The 22,737-nt window shown below is 38.2% G+C and overlaps 1 protein-coding gene and 2 long non-coding RNA genes across 11 annotated transcripts in view; 1 reads left to right on the top strand and 2 right to left on the bottom strand.

Moving 5' to 3' along the window:
* Nucleotides 1-22,737, top strand: part of STXBP5 (syntaxin binding protein 5) — a 119,037-nt gene that overhangs the window by 83,597 nt on the left and 12,703 nt on the right. For 2 of the 6 annotated variants that reach the window (XR_014509828.1, XM_083434800.1), the window contains 6 exons: nucleotides 4,249-4,314; nucleotides 6,298-6,357; nucleotides 6,452-6,499; nucleotides 12,099-12,149; nucleotides 15,003-15,242; nucleotides 16,293-16,662. Coding sequence is in view for 5 of the 6 variants with exons in the window: in XM_083434800.1 (XP_083290926.1) it covers nucleotides 4,249-4,314; nucleotides 6,298-6,357; nucleotides 6,452-6,499; nucleotides 12,099-12,149; nucleotides 15,003-15,242; nucleotides 16,293-16,662 (835 nt within the window). In the remaining variant the exon portion in view is untranslated. The remainder of the gene's footprint in view (nucleotides 1-4,248; nucleotides 4,315-6,297; nucleotides 6,358-6,451; nucleotides 6,500-12,098; nucleotides 12,150-15,002; nucleotides 15,243-16,292; nucleotides 16,663-22,737) is intronic. The other 4 variants (XM_083434801.1, XM_083434802.1, XM_083434803.1 and 1 more) reach the window with 4 other exon arrangements.
* Nucleotides 10,618-12,092, bottom strand: LOC310675070. Its single transcript, XR_014509917.1, has 2 exons — nucleotides 11,341-12,092; nucleotides 10,618-11,307 (listed from the first exon to the last, which is right to left on the bottom strand). It is a non-coding gene; the product is annotated as an uncharacterized lncRNA (long non-coding RNA).
* Nucleotides 16,372-22,737, bottom strand: part of LOC310675038 — a 31,583-nt gene continuing 25,217 nt past the window's right edge. For all 4 annotated transcript variants that reach the window (XR_014509868.1, XR_014509869.1, XR_014509870.1 and 1 more), the window contains 2 exons: nucleotides 18,326-18,422; nucleotides 16,372-16,502 (listed from right to left, as the gene is read on the bottom strand). This is a non-coding gene — a long non-coding RNA (uncharacterized lncRNA). The remainder of the gene's footprint in view (nucleotides 16,503-18,325; nucleotides 18,423-22,737) is intronic.

Raw genomic sequence — 22,737 nt, 5'->3', positions numbered from 1 at the left:
TGGTAGTTCCATATTGAAGATGGTTAAATAATTGTAGTCGTATTAAAAGAATAAGTACAAGTAAGTCTGGCTATTTTATAATATTAGTAATATATTCTCTTAAATGAAACAGTTAAACAGCTGAGTAGGGATAGGTTTGTTTTGTCATTAAATTGTTAGTAGTATTAATGGGAAATTTTATAAATATTACATAAGACAACAAGTAAATTATATTACACTGTGTGAATTCTGGCCCATGTATGATTTGTTGTATTTCAGTTGCTGTCTAACAATTTCCCCCAAATACATTGTTTACTTGGATCTTAAAGTTTTTCTGCAGATTTTTTTTCTTTCTCCAAATATACTGTGTTGGTGTTTTTGTCTTTCCTTTCTCATTGCTTCAATAAGGCATGCTGGCTGTGGCTTCTTGCATGTGTGGCCTCTCTAGCTTATATTCAGAGTCTGTGAAAAAACTTCGCACCTCTTATATAAGTAAGTCATCTCATAAGAATAAAGTGTTTTAACATCCAGTTGATTAGGTTATATGCATTCATCACCCTGAATATTTTACCATAGCCTTTACTTTTCAGCTTCTTTCACTAACATATTGGCAGAGATTAATTCTATATTAATATAATTATAGACTGTTACCTGAGATACTATCAGTATGGAATATTGGGTACAATAAGATCCAGATTACATCCTTCATCTATTTTGCAAGCAACAGTAAAACAAGTGGCATTAGTAGATAATAGAATACAAGTCACAAATGTGCACAAATGCGTGCAGTGGCGTCCACAAAGACCTTCATTGGTGCCCTTGGACAAAGGACCAAGACTCTGAACTTTCCTTTTTATTTTTAATGAGCTAGCCTGGCTGCCTCTGTCAGTGCTTTTTAGCCAGTGAGTGAAGTCAGAGCTGTGATTGTTGAATGTGTTGTATGGACACCAGACAATATTAGTATTGGTATTACAGTTAATTTATTAATCACATTCTAAACCACTGTCTCAAGGTGATTTACATATAAAATAATTTAAAATGGTTAAAAACACAAAAACAAATCAATTTAAAACAAACGTAAAACTTGTTATAAAGACCCATTTATCCAGCTGGGAAAGCCTTCTGTTTCTCCTTTCCATTTAGTGCACTTTTCCTGCTTGTCTTGTTTGCTAGTAGTCCCTGGAATCTCCGAAGTTTATCCTTCCTTTTTTCCTAGTGACCAGGATGCAACTTTCTTGTGGTGGGTTCTCCTGAGATCAGATACTGCCTAGAAGTTATTTTCTGCAAATACTTCTACACAATAAGCATCCCCTCCCTAAATGGCAAAATTCAAAATGTGAACTTTTCAAAAGAGGCTTAGGCATGTCTCCTGCTGTGCTGGACTTAAAGCCAGGCACTCATTAAGAATTCACTGTATAGTTAAATTATGATACAATATTATACATGTTGTACGTTTCATTCAAGTAAAAGTGACATTAACTGTTCTTGGGGTGCAAGTGCAGACATGTCTGGACTACAAAGGTGTAATTGCAAATGGCAGGGTAGAAGATGACCCAATAGTGTGTGTACTGGCCCCAGTATTGTACTGTGCATTTCTTAAAATTTCTATCTCTCTGTGTTGGTCTGTAGTCTCTGGATTAATCTGTAATTCAGGTTTTGAGCAGATCTATAAAATGAAGCTCTCTGTTCTCTCTTCACTATGGAGGGTAATGGAGGGCAATGCAATTCATTGGTTCTGTTCCTGCTCCTAGGGCTGTTTCCAGAGAGTAGTTTGGGGAGGACCATTGTTTGGCACCATGGGAGTGGAGATGTAGGCTTCAGCTTGTCCTCCATGCTATGTAACATGTATTTGAAAATGCTGGGAGCTCTCATCAGGGGTTTTGATGTGAGGTGTCACCAATATGTGGGTGCTAGACCAATGCTTGGAGGCAATAATGGGTGGGATGTGGCCCAATAAGTTGAAGGTGAATCCTGAAAACACAGGTATTATGTGTTCTAAGTTGTTGAGTCCAGGACGTGGGGGCATGGTGTGTTCTGCACAGCTTGGGAGGGGAGGATAGTCCAGGATCCAGTATTGTCATTTGAGGCTCAGTTGGCCTTGATGCTTAGATATACCTCTTTCCAGCTTTTGACTGGTTTACAGCTCTAGCCTCTTATGAACTGAGATGGCATGATCATCATACTCCATCCACTGATAACTTCCAGGCTGGATTATTGCAATGCACTCTGTGTGGAGCTGCCTTTGAAGATGACTTGGAAACTGCAACTGGTCCAAAATACAATAGCCAGGTTACTGGTTGGATTTCATTTAGAACACACCTCTTTACTCTGGCCTTTGATACCTGAAATACATATTTTAGATGTAATCTGTTTTAACTGTTTTTAACAAGGGCCTTATGATGAATGGGGTATAATAATAACTAATATTATAATAGAAAATCTAAAATTGGAAACAACCCTTTCCACTTTTGGCCAAAGTGGATATGATTTACAGGCACAGGAGCCCATCTGGATTTAAGGCTGCCAAACTACAAACAAATGGTTGGCTTTTTTGTGGGGGAAATTAAAAGGTTTTACTTTTCTCTCTATGGGACGCAGGTGGCGCTGTGGGTTAAACCACAGAGCCTAGGGGGTTGCCGATCAGAAGGTCTGCAGTTTGAATCCCCGCGTTGGGGTGAGCTCCCGTTGCTTGGTCCCTGCTCCTGCCAACCTAGCAGTTCGAAAGCATCTCAAAGTGCAAGTAGATAAATAGGTAGCGCTCCAGCGGGAAGGTAATGGTTTTCTGTGCGCTGCTCTGGTTCGCCAGAAGCGGCTTAGTCATGCTGGCCACATGACCCGGAAGCTGTACGCCGGCTCCCTTGGCCAATAAAGCGAGATGATCGCCGCAACCCCAGAGTCGGCCACGACTGGACTAATGGTCAGGGGTCCTTTTACCTTTCCTTTACTTTTCTCTGTAATCCATATTAGGGTGGTAACTTTATTAGGCCATTTAAAACTCCCAGATCCATACATTTAACATTTTGGGGGGAATGGGAGCAATGGCCTGGCTCTTTGTCAGGAATATTTTTGCTTCTCTTTTTTTTGCCACACCAACTTTTCCAATGCTTGTGTGTATCCTCTCATAGGTTTTACAGATCTCTGATAGGTCTTCCAGCATGAGGCTGCCTAGCTGCCTGTGGAGTTCTGAAGAGTTCTAGATATTAAAGTAGAATAATGTAATTTTATTTATAACACACACACACACACACAGAGTGTGTGTGTGTGTGTGTGTGTGTGTTAAGAAAGCCTTCACTCCTGTGATTTTACAAAGAAAATCAAGAGCTCTTCAGTGCCTAGCAAGCAACATTATGGACAGCCTTGTTTATTGCAAAGCCCATGGACCTAGAGAAACCTAGAACTATAAGATAACAAACAACAGATTGACATGAGGCATTGTGAGGCTTTGTACTTCTGCCTTTTAGTGTCACCTTTACACTTCAACACCTTTCATAACAGCATCTCCTTCCAAAGCAGCCCAAGTATTTCATCATCTGTAGTGATGCCTGTTGTTGCTACTTCGGTTTTGTAGTGGATACAGTGCTTTTTTTATCCTTATCAACGGTCTAGATGCCAAAATCACATGTTGACTGTCACTTTGATTGAGCAAGAGTTCCAAACAACCACCACAGTCCTGGATTTTTCACCACCATGGTGTTTTCTGAAATTAGTGGTTTCTTGGGCCTAGAAGGGCACAGATTATCAAATAGATCAATATATTTGAAGTATGTATTTTTAGGCCTTTCATCAAAATTTGATCTGTTTTGACGACACTGGTAGGCAAATACTTAAACATGTTAAATATTACTAATTCTAGCTTGCTTTTTATAGTCTATGGTGGTTTTTAAATGTAATCTATTTGTCCTTACATGTTCATTCTTATATTCAACTTAGTTACCTTTCTTTGTAATATACTTGTTTACAGTACAGGTAATTTTGCATTAATCACATATATTACATAGAAAAATCACATTGAAAAATGGCTTTCATGCACATCTACCCCAACTACCCTTTTCCCTGAATCTTCATAATCATCCTGTTCCCCAACGAAGAAACACTGATACTTTGAACAGCAAAACACGTTTGTCAAAACTCTTAGTTAAAAATATAATTAAGTATCGGATTTGATTGTTTCCCCACTGGGCACAAAAATACATTATGTGTAATGTTTGTGTCAAGAATTAAAAGTGGTCCACAGCTGTTGAAACCTGTTGTGTTCTTTGTATTTTACAGCAGGTCTTTGTGATATTAATGAAGGTACAGCTGTACAAGAGGATCGTTGCAAGTCACCCACCTCAGGTAATGAACTGTTCTTGGAAACGCTTTAGAACTAATAGTACTTCAAAACACCTTGTAGCAGGCTTCTCTTCTCTTTTGTTTTCATGCTCCAGAAGGATTTTTACTATGCCACTGAACTTTACAGTGGTTTTCTCAAATATACACAATTCAGACAAGTACATACAGCTGAATACTTGGTTTGCCTCAAAGCCATTCTTATATATTTGTCATTATTTGTTATTTACAGTGTTTAGAATGCATTACTATAGGAAATACTATATTATAAGGGGAATGTGTTTTATGTCTCTTGGGCTATCTGTTTCAAGCAGAGATTATTCACAGTAGAAGTGTGTTCTAACTCCTACTCTCATCACGATCTTTTATTTGTAGGAGCTTTCGTTGTTCTTTGCCAGAGGTAATTTAAGTGGGAAAAGGTCATCCTACTTTTGTCACTTCTGCTGCTGTTACAGTAAAATTAACCAACAGGGTGGAAAGTATACTGTATAATAATAGGAAGCAAGGAGTGAGTAGCGATTTCATTAAACTTTAGAATCTTTATTTCAGATAAGCAATTTGGCAAGTTGTTATATTTTTCTTAAATAGGAGTTGAGACTTTTTCAGTGGATTAGATTTTAATTGGACCTAGCAAAAAAACTCCTCCCTCTGCTTCCCTGTCTGCTTTTTCAGCGGCAGCAAAATCATCATCATCACAGAATCCAGGGAGCAAGCGGGGGGGGGGGGGGGCTTACAGTGTCACCACAGGAGGGTGAACAGGGGCTTTTTGTGTACAGTAAGCCTGCAACTTAACACACATTTAACTTGTGCAGATTCAGCTTTATGTGCATGGCAAATTTATTGATTGATTCTTAAAAAGCAGGCAGGGTTCTGGGGATAATGACTCTGGCAATCCCACCCACCATTGGATTTTGACTAGACACAATTTTGCCTTTAGGTGTGATCCCTCGATTGAGCCATTTTTTTTAATCATGTGTATTAATTTGCTGAACCCAATCATGAATCTGACTTGGGTAGGGAGGAGAGTGCCTCCCATCACTAGAAGAGAATGAACGTAATATTCCCAAGGAATTCAGCAAGTATTCTTATTGAAAGTAGTAGTTCCTGATATCATTTGTAGCAAAAAAAATTTCATCTGTACAATGTTGGTATGCATAGAGAAGGGAGGGGAGGTTTTTTATATTCTTAGTTAAAATGTAATAAATATATGCATGCAGAAAACTATTTACAAAATTCATTTTTACAGGTAAACAAAGGATGTTATTTCCAATGAGTTTTTAAAGTAATTAATAGCAAAACAACCACACTTCAAATCTTTACTCTTTTGGATTGAAATACAGAGAATTGGCAAAAGTAGCTGTATTTTCATTTGTTATCACAGAGATAAGTGCACTGGAACACACTTTAGACCTAAATGAAGCTATTTCTTCTGAATTATTTTGGCAATATTGATAATACAAAAATTGACATTTAAAATGTGAACTAGAATCCCTGCTATTATTATCATGTGAAGATTTTTGTTAATCTGAACACAAGCAACCTTTCCAGACTGTTTTGTTTCCCGTTTCCCAATTCCCATCAGAAAATATGTATCTTCTATGCTTTCCTTTGGTTGTGTGGTCTCACCTGTACTAGAAAATTGTAGCACCAGCATATGTTCGAAAAATTAAAGCTGTGTATGATGAAAGTGAAACATGGAAGACGCAAAAGTTATCTGTCTCAAATGTAGATGTCCTGATGCAAATTCTAAGGGCATAAAGCAGGAGATATAGGTGAATACTCCCTCTTTTTTTGCAGGAAAAAAGCCTGAAATAAATCATCCATAATACCCAAAGAGGTGTTTATTTAGGGGTTTATTGTTGCATATGATATGGATTAGGATACATAGTCTTTCTCATTTTGTCATCTGTCGTAATTTTTTTGTATGCATCCTTTTTTTGTTAATATCCATTTCGTATGTCCCTTTCATTCTTATCTTCACTCATTTAGGTTCTGGTTCTCCCAACAATTCTGATGATGATCAAAAAATGAATAATTTTATAGAAAAGGGTATAGTATTTTTATTTTTAAGAGAATTATCATAAATTTTCATTAGCTCATATTTTTAGTAAATTGACATTTTGTATTGAAATATTATTTGCAGTGAAGACCAAAAGCAGAAAGTTTTCCAAGATGGTAGCCAATGATATAGGTAGGAACTAGAAAAATTCTCCTTTGCTCCTTACCTGGGACCTTATTCTATGCAGCGCTTAACTCTGCAGCAAAACAAAGCAAGCTGCATTATATTTGTTAAATTAATATTCTCCTAACCATAAGTGGTGTTCCTTTGGGCTGCTTCTCTGCTAATATACTGTGCTCAATTATTAACAATCCAAGAGACTGGGCTCTTAATTTTCTCTAATTGTATATGCACATCCTTCTACAAAGGTTTTGGTTTCTATTCAGAAATACTGAAAGGGTTCAATCCTGTGAGCATTGCCGTATAAAATGGTTTTAACATAGGTTCTCAAAATGTTAACGCTAATTCTGAAATGCATGAACAGTGGTTTTAGCTTCTTGGCAATAAAGTACGTAACATTTTAATTCATGTATTTCAGCAATAAGTGTATTCTCTCTGAATCCTTGTTGCTAACTGATCTTTGATCACCGACAATTAAATTGCAAATTACTTACCAAGTTTGCAGTACATGCATAAGGTGGATTGAACCCTTCTGTTGTAAGAGCATAAGAAATAACCTTATTGCTTGGATATGGTTGTTCTGCTTTTTATTTTAGAGTATATCTGTTAAACCTATTGGTCATCTGTTTGAATGGAAATTAAATTACTTAGCAGACTTTCTCCCATTTATCATTATTTCTATCTAATTGTTTACTTGCAGTGAGATTTTACTAATTATGTGTAACAATATATATTTCACAGTAACCACAGTGGCTTATCTCTCTTCTAAATTTGCATATTTACAGCATGTTGTCTAATGGTTATTTTCTTGATCATGTTTCTTTAATATCTTCAGTTTATCACAACGTTCGGTGTCAAAGGGAATTTTATAGATTTAGTTTTAATGTGTTGAAACAATCAATCTGTTAATCTGCAAGTTGTGTGCAAGTCACTACAAATTAAGTGCTTCTCTACCATTGTTACTCTTCCTGTGTCAACAGGACTGGCTTCTAGGATACTGTGATGCCCAGTCTATGTGCTGCTTTCATTCAAATGTCAAGAGAGCAATGAGGTATCCAGCCACAAAGAAGTCACAGCCATGCTGCTCTAGTATGGTTGGGAAATAAAACCAGAAGCTTCTCAAATTAAGGAAGATTCTACTTGCTGTCTTTTGGCTTGACTTAGTAGCAGAGTAAAAAGGAAATGATGGGGAGATTCGCTCTCACAAAAACTGTCACCCACAAGCAGTTCTATGATTAAAAGAAGCACTTGTATAATGTGTAACTAACCAACTAGCCTGTGTGGCATGGTGCATAAGTGCCTGTAAAAAGAATCCTAGAAGATGCCACAAATTTATTGATGTGTGCTAGATATGCTAGTCAAAAGTATTAGGTTCATTTTCAGAGACAAACTCTGGATGGAGATGGATGTTGCCATCATGCCACTAGTTCTCCGGCTGCATTACTTCATGATATGCATGACACACCTGTATGCAGCACCAGTTACCTCCAGGTAAAAATCTGCTGCTTTGCCATTGTGTGCAGTCAAAAGAGAAAAAGAAATAACAAAGGAGAGAGAGAAACTGAAGGTTTTGCCTCACAACTCCACCAGCACCCAGGGACACATGAGTGGTATTGGTTGGTCTGCTGCATTAAATGGCAGTCAAAAGTTGATTGATACTGGGAAGAAAAAATTATGTCCTTCCTCTCTCAGCTTGAGATGCTAGTCTATCTCTTACCAGTCAAGGTGTATGTGCATACAGAATCCATATGGCACGTGTGCCTTACCAAACATCCTATCGCCGGGAGATAGTGGCAAAGCTAAATCCAAGGAAGAGCAACCTGTAGTTCAGACTCTGCTCTAATTGTGGCATGAAGGTTAGAACAATGTGAGCATTTTATCTGCAAAGTGACTAGTGGAAATGTCTGACTTGGTTACAGAAGATTCTACCTTCTGGATGAGTGAGAGAACAGAAGACCATTGACCTCTGGAATAAATCCACCATAAGGCTCTGCATGGATGCAATAGGACAAAGAAAATCTTTGGCAAATTACCACTTTTGAAAGTGGCCTCTGCTATGTCCAGTTGCAGTCAGTGGTAGTATTCTGCTGTTTGCTGAAGCAGCAGAAAGACTTCAAAGAGTGTAATCTTAGTTACTCTGTATACAAAGAGGAGGCATATTATCAAGAGGGCTCCTAGAGGTTAAGTCTGGCTCACGACAACTATTCATACCTTTTTTCATCAGCTTTCTCTTAAGATAAGACAGAATAGCAGTCTTGCAGACTTCTGTTGGACTCCAGGAAGTCTGCCATGCTCCTTCTACAGGTCTTCAGATTATCCAGGACTTGTGCAAGATTTACCCCTAGGCAGGTGATCTGTTCCTCCAGCCCCTGCACCTCCTGGGTAGGCAGTCTATTCCCCACCCCATGAACCTAGCACATGGCTGCCAGCTGGAGGAAGGATGCTGCAGAGCCACCCATTTAAGTGAGAGGACCTTGGGGGGAAACCAATTGTTCTGGACCAGGTGAGCTGCTTCCTGGGCAGGCACAGTATTCTTGCTTTAACAGTCTAGGCACTGAAAGGAGATGCAGTGTGACTCTGTGGTAGGCACAATATTTCTGAAATTTGATCTACTTTGACTTTAACGGCCTCATCTTTCAGTGCCAGGCTGGGCAGCTCTGCAGTGGCTGGCATCCTTTTTTCCTCTGGGCCTCACCCAACATAGCAAGGATATATTTGGAGGAGACTCAAAGGCACACAAAGATTCAGCTGTTTGGCTTGCAGAAATGAAAGAAGCATACAAAGAACGTTAAAGTTATTGTTATTTTAAGATGATATATCTCAATTTTGTGTTGAACAGAATTCATGCAACATAAAAAGAGATAAATAATAAAGTAAGCAGAAAATAAACCCACAGCAATAGAAGAGAGTTGCCAAGGGAAATAACTATTAGTTATGCCAAATATCCTCTGAAACTGTGTGTGTCATGAACATGGGGAACCACAAGCAAGCCCTCCTCCTCAGTAGACGGTATTTTCTGGTGGTGTCTGGACTGCAGATGACTGTTTTGCTAGAGGAGATAATTAACTATATGAACTGCTTTCAAAATGGTTCCTGTAAATTAATCAGGCACCATTAAATGTATAGCTAGTTAATTTTGCCTACTGATTTAAACTGCAGTTAAGTTGATATGGCACAAATTCTGCAGGTGTGGCAAAGGAGTAAAGGAAAAGAGACAATTGGTTTACCCTCTTAGTTGTTGCTTATTCTGTTCTCACTGTGTCAGTTTTATCTACATGCTGGGCTGATATGCCCAATAATTATAATTTATGAACTCCTTTCAAGAGGTACTGTGTGAATTATACTAATTTGTCCATAACAATTGCTGCTTCTATGGCAAAGGTCAGTGTTTTCAGTGAGCAGGATTAGATCACCTGCTTATGTTCTGTGGTCATGTCTCTTGGTACAATTTTAAATCTGTATTGGTCATATTTCAGTACCAGACTCTTTAGATGTTATGTTTGGCCTTCTCAGACAGATTATTATGATAGAGGCTGCCTATTTTAAACAATGAGTGGTGACTTTGATTTAAAAGAATTTAATTTCTGATTTGCTTTTATCTAGAGTTCTTGAGATCTGTGTTTCGTGAGCCACTTTCATTGAAAACACCAGTAACATTCCTTCTGTAGGCATGTGTGCATTGTCTCTATCTGATGAGATCTAAAGCTTTGGGGTTTGATGCGTCCTAGATGGGATTTGTCTGGGGCTCTTTGAGAGCTGTTTGTTGTGGTGCCTTTCACTGAATACTTCCTATTGGCTGATGCGGAGTGAAATTTTGATGGGGAGATGGATTAAAATACTCCAGTAATAATGAGTGTCTTTATATATTCTTCTGATCAGGTCTTCAGAAGTCACTGAAATTTGCTTGCATTTTTAATATGGCTACAAATTTCTTTGTGTGTGCATGTGTCGTTGTCTGTCTCTCCTATGGCTGTCAAGGTCTCCATTGTGACCTGGGTGAATAAATACATTTTTTACCAAGCAGATGCAAAACTAGCAGAATTTAAAAAATCAGACTTGTAAGTGGCCTTTAAAAATCAACTTGTTCAAAATGATATCTAAATGTAATATGTGACCATATTAAAGTCTACACTAAATCTCTCAGAACTGGTTTTTCAACTAGCAAGGTTAAAATCAATACCATACAAACAAAACATAAAGCATAACAATTTTACATCACATAAAACAAAATAAAATTTAAAACACATCTTACAACAACCGGTATAAAACAAACTAAAAAAAAAAAGCAGCAGCAACCCTTTCTCCTGTCTCCCCCACCACCCCACTTTAAGCACATCTAAACAAAATGATCTTAACCTATTGAAAGAAAGGAGAGCCAAACAAACCTCCCTGAAGATGGAATTGCATACTTTTAGACACCATCAATGAAAAGACCCCAGGAAGGGCCTCAGGTTCAGAGTGGGGCATTTGAGCAAGTTTGTATGGAAAATGTCTTAAAGGCTTACCAGTCCTAAAGTATACAGGCTTCTCCAGCTATATTTGGAGTTTAGGTATCAACTAGTACAGTATGTTCTTTGGCTGTTCCATCACCTTCTCACTTTTCTGTCCAGTTTACTTGCAGCATAGTATTACTTGGTTTTATTTATTTAGAACATTTATATCCTGCTTTTCAGCAAAAAATTCTTAGAGTGGTTTGCATATGTCAGGACAGCTTACCAATATGTATGAATCTTGTTGTTTGCATTCTCAGCAGGGTTGGCTTCCACATGTAGATGTTGTATTCTAGAGCACAGGACCAGACTGCTTCAGGTTCTGTTTGTCTCTCCCTTGACAATGGGATAGGGTGGAAGCACCAGCATACTGTCCCCGCCCAACTAGAGGAGCAGTGGTACCCTAATTGGGTCAGGGATGCTTCTTCCACATGGTTCTTCCCTCTGCTGAACAGTGCTGTTTGACAGCAGTTAGATTCCTTGCAGGTAGGGGCTTGATGGAGTTGCCCTCTGTCAATGGTGGTTCTGGCTAACTTGGCCTCATCAGTGGAGAAAAGAGTCCTTCCCCAGGAACATAGTTCATGAACTTATTTTCTATACAAATTTGTCTCCAATATATTCCCAGCAGCCACAGCCACTCTTTTGTGGTCTTTAACTTTACAGTGTAATTCTGTGAACTTTTCTAAAATTTATCATTTTTTTGTGGAACAGCTGTTTTCTATTCTTTTTGTAGTGTTAGTATTCCACTGTTTGGGGGAGGTGGTTGGAAAAATGCTTAAGTAAACTTGACTCAATTTTTAAATCCATTTAGTGCCAGGGAAATCATACAAAATAATGACTTACAGCGCACTACAATAAAGACATCAGAGATTATGAGAATTTTAACTACTAATGTTCTTAACTGTTCATAACTCCAAAGAAGGTACACTGCCATACTCTGACTGCACACTTGTCACTAAAACCTGTTACAAATATATGTGTAAATGTGCATACCTTCCTTGCTTACAATTGTTGTATATGATTTCTTATTTTGGAAACCAACAGCTTAAATTCTTAGTTTCATAAACTCTTTAAAATGTGATCATTCTAGCTTTATTATAAAACTATACGTTATTTTTCAGCAAAGATGTCTAGAAAATTAAGCTTACCAACTGAACTGAAACCTGAGTTAGGTAAGTGTTTGTTCAAAGCCTGTATTAAATGATGTTTACAATTTTTGAAAAGGCTGCGGAAAAAGAAACACATACAGTGACCTAACTACTAAGTAGGGGGGAGTCCATTTAATTTCCATTGTTGTATTCCAAAATTTGACAGTATTTAATGCATGTGAGCAAAATGCTTTTTCATCTACTTGGAGCCACTTTTATGTTCTTATCTTTTAAAACCATGGGAAATCTACTGAAATAAGACATAAAATTTTCTTCTTAGGTTCTTGTTTTTTAATCACCATGTTTCACATTATTATCAGTTTGGACACTGTATGGAAAACAAGAATAGTTTAAGGAAATTCTATATACCTCTTTTCATAGCCAGTGTGGTGTAGTGGTTATAAGAGTGTTGAGTTAGGACTTGAAGATCCAGATTCAGATCTCTATTGAGTCATTCAGCTCACTGGCTTACTTGAGTCATTCACTTTCTAACCTATTCCACATGACTGTTGTGTGAATAAAAGAGGCATCAGAGGAATAACGTGTGCTGCCTTGTGCTCCCTAGAGTAAAAGCAAGATATAAATGTAAAAAATAAATTGAATAAATAGGCTGCTGCTTCAGCTACATAATATTTCTTAATAGCTAATCAACCACCTGAGTCTTAAAAGAAGTATTTAATGAACTGCTATGTGCATCACAATGGGGTGTTGCTGCAACTGTATACACAGTTTGAGAAACTTAGGCAAGAATACAAACAGCTACCTTTGAAACTACCATTACTTTTAAATATAGTTTTCTATTCTGGAGTAGTGGGATACAATTAAAAAAATTTTTGTACCCTTAGCAAATGGAACTTCATAGTTCTTCAGATCATGGCCTCAGTAGTGAGGCCTTAGGTTTTAAGATCCATGGGGATATAATTGTGTGTCGGTCTTTATTGATTTTGATTGGACCATTAGCATATAAAACTAAAATCATGTATACATATTAGTAGTACAGTAGGCATACGCTCATGTTTAAATCTGAATGCCTTTATGAAATCATCCTGTTTTCTTGAACTATGTCTTAGCAAATTTACGTGTCCATTAAAGCCCTTGCTGTTTTATTAAGGAAATAGTACTATAGAGTTCTCTATCAAAAGAAAGGTACAAACTAAAATTCAAAGAGGCAGAAATCAATGTCAGGCACATCCCCTACTTTCAGGGAATTATAAGGTTTTTGGTTTATCTTATTTGTTACAGATGTACATGTTAATCTTGAAATTTCAGTATTTCTTCACACTTTTCTGATCCTTCTGCTTTTTTGCAGTTCTTCTTTACAAACATGCTTACTAAATGCAGCAAATCACTATATAATATCAGGTTTAAAAGTCTGGTGTTCGTATGAAAATGAGATTTTAACATACTGTACTTTTGAAAGGGACAGTATGACCGGTATGGCAATTTAATAGGTCAGAAATCATTTTCATACTTTCAATGGATCTAAAATCTGAACAATATATTTACATGGACTGAACTGTGTCATAAAATCTCAGTGTGTTCTTCCTCTCTCCTTCAAGAGGCCTTCACTGCTCAAATATTGGCAAAGGATAGGAGGAACAATGCTGTGTTCTTGCTACTTTAGCATAGAGAGTTGAGTGCATTCAACATGGTGGCTTAACTTTTCAAGGCACACTTCAGCTCCTCTTGGGACACACAATTTGGAAATCTCACTGTTTTACAAACTTGAGAAGTATTGAGTTTTTGTATAAAACTTTCTGCCATAAAAATAAAACCACAATTTTGAAAGTACAGCTACAGTTTAAAACTAAGCAATAAGATTAAGCAATATAACAAAATAATAGAAGCATCATCATCAACTTCATCATCAGTAACAAAAGCCCTACTGGAAACAAAGAGCTCCTGATAAACTTAATAACATCAAAAGAGATGGGCATGCACTGACCTTCTTATGCAGTGGCCTTCACAGTTAATGCTACTGCCATAGAAAGGTCCTGCACTGTACCTTTATCAAATACCGTCATTGTGTTGCTAACCGTACACTACAGATACACTAAAGCAAGCACCCATAATTAATCTTATCTAGACAACTGTATCGTACTCTACCACCATCCCCTTCCCTATCTCTCCACATTAAATACACACGTTCAATAGATTCTGTGGCAGGGTGGTCTATGAGAGTATATATTTTAAGTGTCTGGGCTCTAGTTTTTAGCTCAGAAATCTGACCTAACATTATATTGGTGTTTCAGGAAAAAAAGTACATTTATGGGTTCATCTGATTTACATAAGCAAATAGATCCTCTGTCCTAAAGTTGCAATAACTAGCCTTAAAAAAGAGTGAGAACTATTAATCTGAACTAAAAAAGAAATCAATAGCTCTCTGTGTGTAAGTGTGTGTATGTGTATGTGTGTGTTTGTAAAAGAACTTAATATATTTTCCTCCATAGTGCATAGCATCTCATAAAACTAAACAGAAAGAAAATGACCAAGCTGGTCTGAGAAACGGCGCATCATGCAACATTATGATATATATCTTTTTTTTAAAAAAATTACTTGATCACAGCTGTGTTGTCCTATCTAAAAGATAAATGTGATTATGATAAAGTATGGTATATTCTGCAAGCCACTTTTCATGTACAGATACATAGATTCACTTCTTTGTCGATACTTGTAGACCATGATGGGCATATATGTGTATGTTCAAACACATTTCTTTCACACTTGTTACTTAAGTGTTCACCTAAAACATGCAATGTGTGAAATGGACTTAACTGTAGTGAATTGAGTTTTTATAGACGCCTTATAGCTAAACAATCCTTTAAAGTGAAGATGGACTATTTTTCATTGTGTTTAAATTAATATTAAATATTTCAGATGTTAGAGACAACTCCTTCAGCAGATCCAGGAGTTCTAGTGTCACCAGCATTGACAAGGAATCTCGAGAAGCAATTTCAGCTCTTCATTTCTGTGAGACTTTCACACGAAAAGCTGATACAGCACCTTCACCCTGCTTGTGGGTTGGCACTACGTTGGGTACAGTTTTAGTCATTGCGTTGAATTTACCCCCAGGAGGAGAGCAAAGACTACTTCAGCCAGTAATTGTATCTCCCAGTGGTATGTATTTCACAAGGCAGAGTTTAGAATGTGCAAAATACTATGTGCTTTTAATTCTTAATGGGGTGTTGTGATTATGACAGTCATCGGCACAAAAGCAAGAAGGCCGTTTGTTGGCTTCTTCTGGCGTATTTTGCCAGAAAAGTGAACTTTCTTGTGAGAATTGTGTTTGTTGGCTTCTCTTATAGTGCTAAAGTTTATATATAATCAGGTATATATGAATTCAATATAATCCTTTTCATGTGTAAAATTTAATCTTCACATGTGTAAAAGGAAAATAATATCTTTCATAAACTGCAATATTTCTAACCATAAGCCTCAAGTAGATTGTGCTTCGTATAAATGGACATGTCATCTTGATTGGGAAGCCCAGGATTAGAAAATCTGTAGATTTGGCTATCCTGTACAACAGCATTTGAGGGCAATTGTGAGCAATTGTGAGCATCATCGCCTCTATGATCTCTTAAAATCTGTTATAGTGGTTTCAGCAACTGACATGAGTGCATAACAATAAAAGAGCCCTACTGGATCAGATTAAAGGCGCAGCATCTTATGCTCACAGTGACCAGCCAGATGCCTATGGGAAGCTCATAAGCAGCAACATGGGGAGGCTAGAGGAAGAAGGAACGGGGGGGGGGGGGGTTCCTTCCTCCAGCATAGACCCTCTGCTGGATCTCAGTATCTTCTGCAAACAGGAATCCCCCCCCCTTTTTTTTTTACAGAACAAATCCAAGGCAGTATTTCATTAAAAAATGAGCTTCCAAACATAAGTACATATAAATGTACTTTCCTATGGGTTCTTCAGTATGATCCTTCATTAAAAGAACAAGTTATGTGCTTACATGTATTTCTTGAAGACTTCGTTTCAGAGAGGACTCTTGTTTAGGAGTGACCCCTAAGCACATTCTACATGTCATGGTATTATGGAGGCAATAGTTTAAGAGTGCTTTATAAATTAGGAATACATTTCAGTTTATTAAGCTGGACATGTTTTTATTAGTCAAAAATTGTACAGATATTTTAGCAAAGTTCTCTATTTCTGTATCTTAGGAACCATACTAAGGCTTAAAGGGGCAATACTGAGAATGGCTTTTCTGGACACTACAGGATCATTAGTTCCACCAGCATATGAACCCTGGAGAGAACCCAATGTTCCTGAAGACAAGGACGAAAAGGATAAGGTGAAGAAACGCCGGCCTGTCTCAGTGTCTCCATCCTCCTCTCAGGAAATCAGTGAAAACCAATATGCAGTGATATGTTCTGAAAAGCAAGCAAAAGTTATTTCACTGCCTTCACAGAACTGTACTTATAAGCAAAATATAACAGAGACTTCATTTGTCCTTCGTGGAGATATAGTGGCACTGAGTAACAGTATCTGCCTTGCTTGTTTCTGTGCCAATGGACATATAATGACTTTTAGGTAAGATATTCAATACTAAAAAGAGGCAATATAATCAGTATAGATGTGTTCGCTGAAAATACATAAAATGTACAAAAGAAAACAAAAGTTATATAGGTGAATAAGACTGCAACTACACAGGGAAAATGAAGGATTTGATGGGTAAATATTGTTGCAGCTGTAATATATTTACAGTATTAAAATAATATACTTATTCTATTATTATTAATTTATTTTAAAATCCGTCAAACAGATGCTGCATATTTTATCTGCAACAGAGCCTAGAACAAAGGATTCTTCAGTTCACACTGAAGTTGTACAAGTGATGGGGAGAACATGCAGTCATAACATGCATACTTCATATGTAACCTGTATGCAGGACTGCTGATAAACTAGCCACTTGTTTACCTATATATGTGATTTAATGCAGTTTTTGAATGACTTTGAAGCAAAAGATAACTTTTGCCATCCCTTTGCTACATGCATTTTTCTTCTTTTGGCTTGACTAATTAACATTAAGAATGCACTTCACAGCTATTTAAAATCATTTTGTTTGGAATTATGACTTAATAGGGCGCTGCTTAAATATCATTAAAATCGTGGCTTGTGTTAACCATAGTTTAGAATCCAAACAATACTCTTGGTTCCAAAAATGCCATTACTGCTTGTTATTCTCTTGATGATCTGGTGCAGTGCCTCAGCTGCAAATTTTGCCAGTTGAATCATTGTACCAAGCCATCGTAAGCAAAAAGGCTGCTCAGTGGAATGCTTACACAACTGATCTTTCCACTCCTCTGCAGCCCCCTGCACCCCTGAAAGGCTGCTCCAGACAGTAAAGGTGGAATCTCAACTGTAGGGTGTCTCATGGAAGGCTGCAGTGGGAATGCCACCCCAAATTAGGCAGAAGACTCTTGCTGCAACAGATTGAATGCTAGCTGTGGAGCTCCCCTAATGTACGTTTCCTCAACCTGATTTTGGGTGATTCCCCATTCTGTGACAGCCTCCCATGATTCGGCCCATACTGTTCTGGAGTGACTCCTGGAAAGAATGGGAAGGAGGGGAGAATGATCAATTCCACAAGTGGTCTTGGGCTTGCAGAACCTTTGGATCTGACCCCATGTTTTGTTACCTATTTCAAACAGTAGCTTATTCTTACTTGCCAGCCAGATGTAAACTAGTTTGTCAATTTAAACATCGTGTTAACTTTGGTTAAACCTTTTTGACCAAGATTTAGTATGATATCTGAAGAAAATCAGTATCAGACGAGCTTGCTGTGATTGAGAGATTGTTGTTTCATTTGTCAGCTGATAGGACCGGGAGAAAGGAAACAGTTATCTGCATGATGAAAGGAACTGTGCCCACATATGCTGAGCATATCTTTGGGTGGCAGCTGCTATTGCCATTAAAAGTAGAGGCTAAATTTTACAGATCTGTCTCTCAAAAGTGTCTGCTTTCCAGCTAGACATGACTAAATTTGAATTTAAAACACTCAGAGACAGTGTGAACAGAGGAAAAGTGCAATCTAATAGTAGGAGGGAAAGATTTCATATGGAGTTGGATTTCTAGGTCATCATCTTCCCTCTATGGATTTATGGGGCATGTAGTATTAGTTGCAAGAGTTTGGCTTCTTTGCAATGGTATTTTTGAATTACTTAAACTTACTCACCTGCATTAACTAACTAACCTGGGATCAGAAGCTTTGAGTGGACTGTGCTGGGACAGAGGTGCAGGCAGGGTTCCTCTAGGGAGGAGGAAGATTGCCCAGTGCAGGAGACAAACCCCTGGAGGAATGTGGCACAAAAAAACAGGACTTTCAGGAGCCATGCTATGTCTCTGGAACTACAAAATTGGTTCCATGTCCTCATCTCGAACACCAATTCTCAGCCAGAGGACCAAGTGCAGTGGTTGCAAACCTCAAACATACCAAGGTGGTAGTGGAAGGTACAGTGTACAGAATGATTCCTGTCACTCCCCAGAAAAGGAAGAGATTTGTAGTCGTGGCAGGTGACTTTCTATGGAAGAGGACAGAGGCAGCAGTGTGCAGAAGAATAACCCATAGTTTCAGTTGTCTCTACAGTTGACTCTCTATACTCTACATGCACAGAATATGGGAAACAAGCAATTAGAACTTGAGCACTTAATGCAGGGTGGCAAATATGACCTAATAAGCATTACTGAAACCTGGTGGGATGAGACTCATGACTGGAATATAGAAATTTAGGAGTACAACCTGCTCCAAACGAATAGATCAAACAAGAAGGGAAGAGGAGTAGCATTATATGTTAAGAAAATGTACACTTGTGAAGAGATCTGTGACTTGGAACATAGAAGACAGATTGAGAGAATATGGGTAAAAATTGTAGAAGTGACCTTACTAAGCATTCAAAAAGGAAAGGTATAGTAGTCATGGGAGACTTCAACTACCCTGATATCTGTTGGAGCTCAAACTCTTCCAAGAATGCAATTCCTCAATTGCCTCACTATTTCATTTCCAATAGGATGGAAGAAGCAACAAGGGGGTCATCTCTCTTGGACCTGGTCCTCACCAACACAGAGGAACTGATGGACAAAGTGAAAGTATAGGGAACCTTGGGAGGAATTAATCATGTCCTTTTGGGTTATATGATACCTAGCTACAGGAAAGCTGAGTGTAATGGGACATGCACTCTCGACTTTAAGAAGACTGATTTCAAAAACCTTGAGGAACTACTGTGTGAGGTCTCATGGTCAGAAATACTCTTAAGAGAAGGGTGTCCAAGATGGATGGGAGTTTCTTAAATGAGAAATATTGAAGGCATAGACAGTTCCAACAAGAAAGAAAAGTGAGAGGCACCTAAATAAATGAATGTGGCTTCATAATGAACTTACAGATTAGCTGATATGTAAGAAGGGAATGTATAACGGAATATATAATAAATGGAAGAAAGGAGAAATCACTAAGGAAGAGTATACCTGAGTTGCAGGGAGGTCAGGCTAGCCAAAGCTCAGAATGAGCTCAAGCTTGCAAGATAAATTAACAACAGTAAAAAAAAGGTTTTCTTTGGCTATGTTCAAAACAAGAGAAAGAAGCAAGATCCTCTGATTGGAGAAGACAGAGAAATGCTATTGGGTGACAGAGAAGTGCTCAATGCCTGCTTTGTCTCTGCACTCAAAAGAAAAGCAGTGCCCAACGTGATGGTGACACAATAAACGATGCAAGGAAGGAGGTGCAGCCAAAGATGGGAAGAGGTGGTAAGGGAACCCCTAGCTACTTTAAATGAATTCAGATTTCCAGGGCCTGATGAACTATACTCAAGGGTACTAAAGGAAATTTCGGGAGTAAACTCAGAGCCTCTGCTTATAATCTTTGACAATTCTTAGACAACAAGTGAGGTCCCAAAAGGCTAGAGGTGGGCAGATGTCCCCATCTTCAAAACACGAAAAAAAGTTCCAGATAACTACCAATAGGTCAGCTTGACATCAATACCAGGAAAGGTCCTAGAACAGATAATTAAACAGTCAGTTTGCGAGCATTTATAAAAGGACACTGTGATTACTACGACCCACCATGGGTTACTCAAAAACAAGTCATGTCTGATGAATCTCATTTCTTTCTTTTTGATAGTTACAAACTTTGTGAATCAGGAGAATGCTGTGGATGTAGTGTATCTTGATTTCAGTAAGGCTTTTGACAAAGTCCCTTTGATATTCTTGCTGAGAAACTGGTAAAATGCAGACTGGACTAGATGACTGTTAGGTGGATTTGTAACTGGTTCACTGACCAAACCCAAAGAGTGCTCACTAACGGTTTCTCATCATCCCAGAAAAAAGGAACACGTGGAGTTCTGCGGGGTTCTAAAATCTTTATAATGACCTGGATGAAGGTATTGAGGGGGCAGACTCCCATGAGAGGTGGTGGACTCTCCTTCCTTGGAGGGTTTTAAGCAGAGATTGGATGGCCATCTGTCATGTATGATCTAGTTGAGATTCTTGCACTGCAGGAAGTTGGACTAGATGACCCTCAGGGTCCCTTTCAACTTTACAATTCTATAATTCTATATTTTCCTAAACGATCTGCATTGGCATATGCCATAGAGCTATAGAGTTTGTTTATAGGATTCTGCAAGTAGGTCAAGACTGTTTGTTTGTTTAAAATAATACCATTTTGTTCAAATAAAGAAGTATACAGGAATTCTAGAATGTGCTGCCAGAAAAGACTCAGTACTGGTAACTTGCAACTTATGCACATTTAACTTGTGTCCATCTGCTTTACACACTTGGCAAAAAAAATTACAAAGGGATGGGCATCCTAAGGGGGTGGCATTCCCATCCACCACTAAACCCTATATGTTTTGACGATTTTGGCTTATGCACTATCCCTGTAACGTAACCCCAGCGTAAGTTGAATGTCATCTCTATTGTGTTTTAATATTCTGATACAACTTGTACCAAGATGATAAATTTGTTAAGCTGCTTTTTGATCAGCTTATACATCCAAAATATCAAAATTATTCAAACATAAGTGGTACTCATGAATATCTTAGATCATATTTATTTGACAAATGTCTTTTCCAGCCACCTATGAAGTTGTCCTTAGTTTCTGCCAATCTTTTGTCCTCAGCGGTCCTGTTCAAAGAAGAGTTGGTGTTTGTGACCTATAAAATAGGTTCAAGCTCATACCCTGAAGATCACCAACTCCTCTGTTTCATGATCACGAAGAATGACTAACACAATATGCTTCACAATACCCTTTGTATACTATATCTGAAAAAGTGCAGTGAAGTTTAACAATTCAGAAGACATAATTTGGCCAGCTGCTATATTTTTTCAGTATTGTAGTTTACCTTTTAAAGTGTTTTTTATTTCCAGGCAGGACTTAGCAGTGGTTCTAGTCATTATCTATAAGAAGAGACTCTGTTCTTTCCCCCCCCGTGATACATCTTTTAAAAGCATCTGCTAAGTTTAGTGGGGTCTGTGGTTGGTGTTCCAACCTTGGAGTTACTGAAGGAAATGTGTCCTAAATTAGAAGCACTACTTGGATTTTCTGTACTGTCCAGGATCTGAGAAACTTTACAGCTAGTTCTGTGTGCCCAGTGGGGCTTTGCAATTGCATTGCTCTAAAAACATCCCCCATGCTACATAGCAAACTTCTTTTGAAACCGATGAGGCTCCAAAGTAACTTATGAGACCATGGTGTGAGGGTAGAGGGCTACTGTTCAAAAGAAAGTGGGGAATGTATCTAATGATTATGTGGCTGGAAGGCAGCTCATGATGCAACCAAATTCTCTCTTCCCCTCCTCATCCTATTCTCCCCCAAAGCCCCTTGAACGGTGGAAGCAGTGTTGTACATGGTTGCAGTATGAGAGGAAAATCGCGTAAGATCAGGAGGGGAAATTCCCTCTTCACACTGTAGCCCCATACAACAGTCTTGCATTGTTCAGGCAAACCTCTAGAGAGCGTTTTCAGGAGGCTACATTGGGGATGGCGGGAGAGAGTTTGGTTGTATGAACTGTCTTCCAATCACACACTGCTTTCCCCTAGATGCAACTCAAAGTCATAGGAGCCAACTCCTAGGGGCCAAGGTCCTCAATAAAATATTTGAGGAGGCCAGACCCCAACAAAATTGATGGGGTCGCCATTGAAATGGTGTGTGTGCATTGCATCATGTGTGTGCATTGCATCATGTGATTGATTATGTGGGGTGGGGCTTACTTGCCCCCCCCAATATTTTATTCAAGTTGGTATCCCTGCCCAAAGTAAATATAGCAACTCTTTGCATCTCACAGAGCTTTAAGTGTGCATTTAATAGTTAGATTCTTTGTTTGAATGTTTCTATTGTGTATAAGATATAATATCAACATCTTTTTCACAATGATTCTTCATGCCCTATTTAAAAACACAGAATAAAATCCCAAGAATCAAACTGGCTACCATTTTTGGAGACGTACAATGCACCAATTAGATTATATATATATATCCTTATGAAAAATAGTTTGCATACATTTACATTTTTACTCTTTCAGTTGTGGAGGCCTTAGGGTAGGTGGGCTAGGAATCTGCATAAGCCTACATAGTTCTGAAAAATGTAAGCTTTTAGGGGGTTTTTAAAGGCATTTT

The sequence above is a fragment of the Podarcis tiliguerta genome, assembly GCF_965153285.1.
Source record: "Podarcis tiliguerta genome assembly, chromosome: 3".
NCBI lineage: Eukaryota > Metazoa > Chordata > Lepidosauria > Squamata > Lacertidae > Podarcis > Podarcis tiliguerta.
This window is presented reverse-complemented; position numbering and strand designations above follow the sequence as displayed.